This window comes from Myripristis murdjan, chromosome 21 (genome assembly GCF_902150065.1).
Source record: "Myripristis murdjan chromosome 21, fMyrMur1.1, whole genome shotgun sequence".
Lineage (NCBI taxonomy): Eukaryota > Metazoa > Chordata > Actinopteri > Holocentriformes > Holocentridae > Myripristis > Myripristis murdjan.
In genome coordinates, this window is record NC_044000.1 from 25,371,521 (window position 1) to 25,381,520 (window position 10,000).

A 10,000-nucleotide genomic window follows, 5' to 3' on the forward strand; every position below is an offset into this window, starting at 1 on the left:
CAGATCAAATCAGACCAGATCAAAACGGACCAGATCATATCAGACCAGATCAAATCAGACCAGATCAAATCAGACCAGATCACATCAGACCAGATCACACCAGACCAGATCAAACCAGACCAGATCAAATCAGACCAAATCACATCAGACCAGATCAAACCAGAGCAGATCACATCAGACCAGATCAAATCAGACCAGATCACATCAGACCAGATCACACCAGACCAGATCAAACCAGACCAGATCAAATCAGACCAGATCACATCAGACCAGATCAAACCAGAGCAGATCACATCAGACCAGATCAAATCAGACCAGATCACATCAGACCAGATCACACCAGACCAGATCAAACCAGACCAGATCAAATCAGACCAAATCACATCAGACCACATCAAACCAGAGCAGGTCACATCAGACCAGATCAAATCAGATCAGATCACATCAGACCAGATCACACCAGACCAGATCAAATCAGACCAGATCACACCAGATCAGATCACACCAGGAAGACCAGATCACATCAGACCAGATCAAATCAGACCAGATCAAAACGGACCAGATCAAAACGGACCAGATCATATCAGACCAGATCAAACCAGACCAGATCTCATCAGACCAGATCACACCAGACCAGATCAAACCAGACCAGATCACATCAGACCAGATCACACCAGACCAGATCAAACCAGACCAGATCAAATCAGACCAGATCACACCAGACAGACCAGATCACATCAGACCAGATCAATACGGACCAGATCACATCAGACCAGATCACACCAGACCAGATCTCATCAGACCAGATCTCATCAGACCAGATCAAACCAGACCAGATCAAATCAGACCAGATCACATCAGACCAGATCACACCAGACCAGGTCACACCAGATCAGATCACACCAGGAAGACCAGATCACATCAGACCAGATCAAATCAGACCAGATCAAAACGGACCAGATCAAATCAGACCAGATCACACCAGATCAGATCACACCAGGAAGACCAGATCACATCAGACCAGATCAAATCAGACCAGATCAAAACGGACCAGATCACATCAGACCAGATCAAACCAGACCAGATCTCATCAGACCAGATCACACCAGACCAGATCAAACCAGACCAGATCAAATCAGACCAGATCACATCAGACCAGATCAAACCAGAGCAGATCACATCAGACTAGATCAAATCAGACCAGATCACATCAGACCAGATCACACCAGACCAGATCAAACCAGACCAGATCAAATCAGACCAAATCACATCAGACCAGATCAAACCAGAGCAGATCACATCAGACCAGATCAAATCAGACCAGATCACATCAGACCAGATCACACCAGACCAGATCAAACCAGACCAGATCAAATCAGACCAGATCACATCAGACCAGATCACATCAGACCAGATCAAACCAGAGCAGATCACATCAGACCATACAAACATCATACAAAGTCTTATGTTCCACAGCGTGTTTCACACTGTGTCAGCGTGTGTCTGTGCTGTCTGTCCACACCTGTCTGTGTGTGAACACCTGTGTGTTCCACCTGTCTGTGTGTGAACACCTGTGTGTTCCACCTGTCTGTCTGTTCACACCTGTCTGTCTGTCCACACCTGTGTGTTCCACCTGTCTGTCTGTCCACACCTGTCTGTCTGTTCACAACTGTCTGTCTGTTCACACCTGTCTGTCTGTCCACACCTGTCTGTCCGCCTGGTGACAAACTGACCTGTAAAGAGTGAGAGCCCAGAGTCTCTTTTCAGAGAAGCAGGTTCCCCCAGGTTCTCTCGGGTTCCCCCAGGTTCCACCGTGCTCATGCCTTATGTGGTTTTGTTTCCTCTCTTCCTCTCAGGTTCGGGGCGACCCGGAGCCCCAGGTCACATGGTACAGGGACGGCCGGGCTGTGATTGGTGGAGAGCGCTGTGCCGTGGAGCAAGGCGGGCGTGGAACCTTCAGCCTGGTGGTGGGCGGAGTCACGGAGGAAGATTTAGGCAGTTACACCTGTCAGGCAGCCAATCAGGCAGGCAGCCGCCAGGTTACCGTGGAGATCCTGCTGGAAGGTTTGGATACTACAAATACTACTATCAAATACTACTGTCAAATACAACTCACAAATGCTACTAGCATTATAACTGACAAATACTACTAACAACTAGTACTATACCTCTACTACTACCACTAGTACTCGTACCACTAGTGGCTGTACTGCCTTCTATAGGAATATACTCTAATAGAAAGGAAACGTGACTGAGACTGTTTCAGAGTCCCATCCTGTTTCCACCTGCAGATGAAACGACAAACTTTATTACAAAGACCAAAGACCAAAACACCAGAAAAAGGCAATGAGCAACTTCACAGAAAGAGTATTCAAAAAAGTTCATGAAAAAGAAAAAAATTACAAGAAATTACCAGAAGTACTACTACTATTACTACAACTATTAGTACTACTACTACTACTACTACTACTACTATGATAATAAGACCCTGAGAAGAAATATGTTTTTGTTTGTATGAAGTATATTAAGTAAGTACAGCAAACTGATTGTTTAGATGGCAGTCTGGAACCCTGACCCAGACCCAGAGAGGTGAGAACATGGTGTTGGAGCCCTGGGCCTGTCGTTAGCCGGGCGGGTCCAGCAGTGAAGCCTCAGGTCTGCTCGGTGATGCTGGGTCAGACTTTCTGGGTTGAAATGAGACACATCAAAGAATCACTGTCTGTTTCCTCCTGCAGAGAACTCTGGGAAGAAATATGGCCTCCCGTCCTCCATGAAACCAGGGTGAGCGCCTCTGCTTTTTAGTTCATGTATAAACTCAGGGTTTTCTCTCCAGAACGTTCCTCTGATCTCCTCCCAAAGCGAGCAGTGGGATTTCAGAGCTGCCACATCACTCCTCCTCCCTTTCCTCCAGCCGCTGGTTTCCATTCATTCCACGATGATATGAACATGAACTTTCAGAGCCTTCACACTTTCTTCACTCCAGTTTTCCATCAGCGGAATAAAGTCCTCCACATGAGTTTTCCTAAAAGCAGCAGCACTGTTGTGTTTTCAGGACTTTTTCAAACCAAAACGCTCCCTCCACCTCCTCCGCCGGGGAAAATAGTCCCCGGGGAAACGTTTTGCTTTCCACAGCCAATTATCAGCTGTGTGGTTTCTGAATGTTGAGGACTTTGTTCGCTGCAGAAGCAGAACATTATGAGGCGGCTGCTTCAACCACAAACTCACATTCTGACTCTGTGTTGTGAAATCTTTATTTCCATGCAGGGTTTGATAAATAGTTTGTTGATGTATAAAGTGTGAAATGTGAGTTTTAGTAACTGGATGGTTTTAGTCTTTGACTTTATTTACTTTACTTTGACTTTTTTTCACACTTGATAAACGAGATTTATTAATTAATCGAGCCGCAGAACAAACACTTTGGTGGAGAAAATGGGCAGTTCTTCAGAATCGTTTCTTTTCGCAGATGAAAAGTTTGTTGTGGTTCATAAACAGGGAAGCGATCCGTTGTGCTAACAGAACTACATTTCCCATGGTTCCAGGGGTTGGCGTGCGGTCCCGGCAGTGGACGGCAGGCCCAGCATCTGGGGCGAGAGCCCCCCGAGGTTCATCACCAAGCCCAGCAGGGTGTTCTCCAGGCCGGGACAGACCTCCAAGTTCTCCGTCAAGACCACAGGACGGCCTCAGCCCTGCATCACCTGGCTCAGGGTGGGAGCCAACTTGCAGGTGTACAGCAGATAGTGAGGGTTTTCCCACCTGTGTTCCTGGCAGGAGAGCTGTGATTGGCCAGCCAGTTCAGGCATCAGATTGGGTGAATCCGTGGGATGGATGTCTGGAACCTGCCAGGAAGACAGGAAGGAGAAACATAAATAACACCACAGTGCAGCTGAGTCTGTGCCCCGCTGTCACCGGCCACCTGCCAGGCCCCCAACCTAATGTTGAACATCCTGCTGGCCTTCAGGCAGATCACTGCCTCAATGCAGGCAGATCACTGGGGACAGATCACCGGGGGCAGATCACTGCATGATGTGGCTGCTTCCAGCTGATCAGAGCCTCAGCAGCCAGACGGCCAGTCACAGCATGTCCAGCTGTAAACAACAAACAGACTAACAAAACAATCAATGATTACGATGTATGTGACTCTCTCTCTCTCTCTCTCAGGGGGAGGCGGAGCTTCAGTCCAGTGGGCGGGTCAGTATGTACGAGCGCTCTGGCCTGCACTTCTTGGAAATACAGGAAGTGTGCCTGGATGATGCAGGAAGTTACACGTGCTCGGTCACCAACTGCGCCGGCACAGCAACCGCCACCGCCGAGCTCATCGTCCAGGGTAAGCGGCAAATCAGAGTCCTGCTAGGGAGATTGGCCAGCCAATCAGGATTGAGACAAGTGATGCAGCAGTTTGGATGAAGACACACTGTAAAATGGGATTTTATTGTATTTTAACATCTGAAACACACACACACACACACACACACACACAAACACACACACCCCTGAGACCTGTGTCCCGCACACATACACACCTCGCCACACCACCCTGCTGAATCAGTGACAGGGAGCTTTCTGATTGGCTATTCAGCCTCTAGGAAACAGAGCATCAACAAACCAGTTGTGTTGACACTGCTATCCAGCCAGCCAGCTAACAGAGTGGGCTAGCTAACAGACACAGCTAATTCTTTGGCTGTGTCTGAAATCACTCCCTCATTCACTCTCTACTCACTTTATAGGGAATTCAATGTAGTGAGCTACATAGGGAACTCATTTTTCCTTCGCGACTGCTTGTCCGCAATGCATGATGGGATATATTGCCTGGTTAGTGACCAGTTAGTGACCATCGGATGTCCACTACATTTCGCGGTGGATTGTGGGATACATCCAATGCTCTATATAGTGAACATTAATAATCACTAAACATTCAGACTCCCCTACAAAATGGCCTAATCACTATACAGTGAACTAGACCCCAAGATACTTGAAAGGCGAAGCTCTCGATTTAACAGTCAATCTACGTTCCTACCCTCACCTATGGTCATGAGCTTTGGGTAATGACCGAAAGGACAAGATCGCGGATACAAGCGGCCGAAATGAGTTTCCTTCGCAGGGTGGCCGGGCGCTCCCTTAGAGATAGGGTGAGGAGCTCGGTCACTCGGGAGGAGCTCGGAGTAGAGCCGCTGCTCCTCCGCATCGAGAGGAACCAGTTGAGGTGGCTCGGGCATCTGTTTCGGATGCCCCCTGGACGCCTCCCTGGGGAGGTGTTCCGGGCATGCCCCACCGGGAGGAGGCCCCGGGGTCGACCCAGGACATGCTGGAGGGACTATGTCTCTCGGCTGGCCTGGGAACGCCTTGGGGTTCCTCCCGAGGAGCTGGCGGAAGTGTCTGGGGAGAGGGAAGTCTGGGCGTCCCTGCTTAGACTGCTGCCCCCGCGACCCGGCCCCGGATAAGCAGCAGAAGATGGATGGATGGATGGATGGACTATACAGTGATTAGGGAGTGATTTCAGACACAGCCTTTGTGTGACTTTATGTTCCCCTCCTGATGACATCAGAGGGGGCGGGGCTATGAATCAGTGTGTGTCCATTTGTCACACAGCAGCATAGCTTCCAGTCAGAGGCTGTGTTTCCTGCTGGAGGAGGCGGCGGCGGCCTGCTGCCCCCTGCTGGCGTGGAGCCTCGGCTGCAGGTTATCACAGCTGGCTGCTCTTGTTGTTGTTTTGTCCTGACATTTCCTGTCCTGTTGCTTTCACAGGCGCTCCGGCCGGCTCAGACAGGTGAGTACAACCGTCGCACAGTTTGTTTAGCGACACAGACGCAGAGAAGCCACATAACAGAAAGAAACAAGAGAGGAAGTGTTACAAATCTGTAGAAAATAAAAAATGTTCCTATAAAAAGAACAACAGGCCTTCCTGCACTGCCCAGCCTGTCCAGTGGGGGCAGCACCGGCCCACGTGGCATTCATCAAAATCCAACTGGGGCAAATCAAACAACCAGTCACCTCAAGGAGGTGTTGCAAGATGGCCCTCGGGGGGCCCAGGCTGACATCTTGCTCTCCCACAGCGGGACCCTGCAGCCCAGCGCTGGCCGTAGCCTGTCAGAGAAGCAGGAGGATGCCGGGCCTGGGCCTGCAGCGAGCTGGAAGAGCAAACCCCCCGTCCAGCTCCCCCTGCAGGCTGGGAGGAGAACTGCAGCCGCCACACCACCCCCTGCTGGCGTTGATCAGGTCAGAACCAACAAACTTCAAACTTTTAGTTTTTAGCAGCTTTACTTTTTTCTGCTGATGGAAAATACACAGCAACAAGACTTCTACTGCAGTTTGTACTGTTAATAGAAATATATTAATCTGTCTGTCTCTCTGTCTGTCTGTCTGTCTGTCTCGGTCGCCGTCTGTCTGTCTCTCTGTCACCCTGTCTCTCTGTCTGTCTGTCTGTCTGTCTGTCTGTCTGCCTGTCTGTCTGCAGGTGCAGTCAGTGAGTCCGTCTGTCCCTGTGCAGACAGACAGCTGCAGGTACAGCAGTCTCAGTGGGTTTCTGTGTTCGGCTGCAGAGTTCAGACGGTTTAACCCTCTGACTGCCAACAAATTAGCAACAAAAAACAGAAAGAAAAAGAAAAGAGTAACACTAAAATCAAAGTAAATAAAATCAGCAAAAAAAAAAACAAAAAAAAACACAAAAACAAAATAGCAGAAAATTTACCAAAAAAGAAAGAAAAACGAAAATTAGCAAAGCATTCTTTTAAATTAGAAGAAAACTGTATTTGTAGAGGAGCTGCTCCACGGCAGCCACCTGGAGCCAAACAGCAGGTGAGCTCAGGCCGTATTCAAACGTTTTGCCTCAGAGGCAGTTTTCCTCCGTTTTGTGGGCGTGTCAGAGGTGTTATCCAATCAGCATCAGCCTGTATTTAAGCCTCCGTGATTTAAAACGATAGTGCTCCATTATGACTTCCAAGTTGCTATATCAGTGTAGCCAATGTTTAACATGTTACCCATCATCTGAAGAGGGAAAAGCACATGTATGTGCTAAGTATGATGAGAGATCAGGCTGATTATTGTTTTTCCTCAATAACATGGCAACTTTTATTCAACTTAAAACTTAAAACACACTTTTATTCCATTTTATAAACAGTGGTTAGTAAGTCTACGTCTAAGTGATCGTTCAGCTCACAGGAGGTGCAGAAACACAGCAGAGCAGATCCGTCACCTGAAATGTTTCTCTTCTTGTCCTAAAAAAAGGTCGGCTCAGTGTAGTTAGGAGCTCCAGTTTCCACAGAACCACTGATCCAGGCTGGAGTTCTCCTCCTGTGTCTGATCGCCAAAGCAGTGGCAGTGATGTCCAAAGGTCTTTAGCAGCGCCCCTGTTATTGCTGATCCATGTAAAGTGACGTCCTGCTCAGTTGTTCTTCGGCTCCAGTCTCCAGGAGAATGGCCCTCTGGGCTTCCATACTTGCAGCGCTGCGTAATGCAACAGGTTGTTCAGAACTTTATCGTTTCTGTTAGATTGAATACGGCCCAGGTGTGCCTGGTCACATGACTGCTTCCTGGTCACATGACTGCCTCCTGGTCACGTGGCTGCCGTGGAGCAGCTCTGGAGGTGATATTTAACCCTTTCAGCCCGTGCACATTTACCTGATTTTGTCCAGGAGACACAAAAGAGTTGACACACTGATTTCATTTTGTTTTGTCAAATCATTTGGATGTTATTTTGGAACAGACCTCCTCAGCTGTTCTTATGTTTCTGTCAGAGCCATCAGGCAGCCAGGGCCAGGGCCCAGCCTGCGGGGCCGGGCCCCTCCTGTGGACCGGCACGTCACCTGCCCAGGTAACACCTGCACTCACACTGAGCTCACAGATTACACATGACGTGCAGTTTCTTGTATTGTTCTGTTACACTGCCATGATTCCACTTCCTGGAAAACATCTGTGATGGTGACATCACACTGATGATGCCACCAGCAGGTAAACTCCAGCCAATGAGACGTCACGTCTTCTAGTCTGATGTTACTTTAAATGTCAGCTGTCTTTAACTCCGCCCACTCAGCTTGGCCAGTTTCCTGGGCCAGTTTTCCAGGCCTGCAGCGTGCGCACACACACACACACACGCACACACACACACACACACACATACACACACACACACACACACACACACACACACACACACACACACACACACACACACACACACACACACACACACAGGTGCTGGTTCCCCAGGTGTTGGCAGCGGAGGTTCTCAGCCTGGGGGTCGTGGCCCCCCAGCAGGACGCCAGCTGCAGGCCTGTGTGTTTGGTTCAAGCTGACCTTCAGTGAACTGTGGGGCCCCATTTGGCCCCATAGGGACGCTGAGGTGAAGGCATATTTTGCAGTCAAAGTACCAAATGTGCTGGAGCCGTCTCGTGATACTTATATCATAATTATCTTTTATTATCATTTTTCTTCCTTTGCTGAGGAAGACCCCTGGAAGACCCTCAAGGGCCCCTGGGTTAGGTTGGGTTAACCCCTGTTACACAGCATACGCCTCATATTCTATTCTAATCAGTTCTATGTAGTTGTAGTGTATTGTGTGAGTTCAGTTCTGAGTCCAGGTGTGTTTGGACCCGCAGGTGCGGCTCGGCGGGCCCCGCTGTTCGTCGGGCCCCTCCGAGGCTGCTGGGTAACGGAGGGACAGGAAGTGACGCTGTTCTGCTCGGTGGAGGGAAACCCGACGCCGTCTGTCCACTGGCTGTTGGGAGGTGAGAACAGGAAGTGACACGGAAACGCTGTGACGTGGCGCTGCTGGTGTTGCTAGGCAACCTCTTGGCTGCTGCAGTCTGGGTTTTATTTAAATGATGTCATCAGGAAAACAAGCCAATCAGAAGTGACATGTTTAACCCAAACCTGAACAGATTCATTGGATTTCTGTCAAAAACATGAGAAAAATGCAACAAGTACCTGGACAACACATGACCTGAAAATAAAAAAACAAAAACAAAAACAAACAAGTAAAAAACAAAATCAAACTGAGCAAACACAAGAAAACAACCTGAGAAGAAGGCAGAGGACATTTTTCCTGACACAGAATTATGATTTTAAATCAGGACATTTTCTCTGTACTTGTATTTTATGTCAGTTTTGTGTCAGCGTTGTGTCAGCGCTATGTCAGTGCTGTGTCAGTGCTGTGTCAGTGTTATGTCAGTGCTGTGTCAGCGCTGTGTCAGTGTTGTGTCAGTGTTGTGTCAGTGTTATGTCAGTGTTATGTCAGTGCTGTGTCAGTGCTGTGTCAGTGTTGTGTCAGTGTTATGTCAGTGTTGTGTCAGTGTTGTGTCAGTGTTATGTCAGTGCTGTGTCAGTGCTGTGTCAGTGTTATGTCAGTGTTGTCAATGTTATCAGTGCTGTGTCAGTGTTCTGTCAGTGCTGTGTCAGTGTTGTCAGTGCTGTGTCAGTGCTGTGTCAGTGTTGTCAGTGCTGTGTCAGTGCTGTGTCAGTGTTATGTCAGTGCTGTGTCAGTGTTGTGTCAGTGTTGTGTCAGTGCTGTGTCAGTGTTATGTCAGTGCTGTGACAGTGTTGTGTCAGTGCTGTGTCAGTGTTGTGTCAGTGCTGTGTCAGTGTTGTGTCAGTGCTGTGTCAGTGCTGTGTCAGTGTTGTGTCAGTGTTGTGTCAGTGCTCTGTAAGTATTATGTCAGTGCTGTGTCAGTGCTGTGTCAGTGTTGTGTCAGTGTTGTGTCAGTGCTCTGTAAGTGTTATGTCAGTGCTGTGTCAGTGCTGTGTCAGTGTTGTGTCAGTGTTGTGTCAGTGTTGTGTCAGTGCTCTGTAAGTGTTATGTCAGTGCTGTGTCAGTGCTGTGTCAGTGTTGTGTCAGTGTTGTGTCAGTGCTGTGTCAGTGTTATGTCAGTGTTATGTCAATGCTGTGTCAGTGTTAGGTCAGTGCTGTGTCAGTGCTCTGTCAGTGTTGTGTCAGTGCTGTGTCAGTGTTATGTCAGTGCTGTGTCAGCACTGTGTCAGCACTGTGTCAGTGTTATGCCAGTGCTGTGTC

The 10,000-nt window shown here is 48.7% G+C and overlaps 1 protein-coding gene across 1 annotated transcript in view; it reads left to right on the forward strand.

Annotated features, from left to right (window-relative positions):
- LOC115379685 (myosin light chain kinase, smooth muscle-like) overlaps positions 1-10,000 on the forward strand; it is a 59,840-nt gene that overhangs the window by 10,211 nt on the left and 39,629 nt on the right. Inside the window, 9 exon segments of the mRNA XM_030080504.1 lie at positions 1,857-2,064; positions 2,736-2,781; positions 3,540-3,705; positions 4,159-4,324; positions 5,743-5,764; positions 6,051-6,213; positions 6,452-6,498; positions 7,731-7,807; positions 8,592-8,720. Coding sequence (XP_029936364.1) covers positions 1,857-2,064; positions 2,736-2,781; positions 3,540-3,705; positions 4,159-4,324; positions 5,743-5,764; positions 6,051-6,213; positions 6,452-6,498; positions 7,731-7,807; positions 8,592-8,720 — 1,024 coding nt within the window.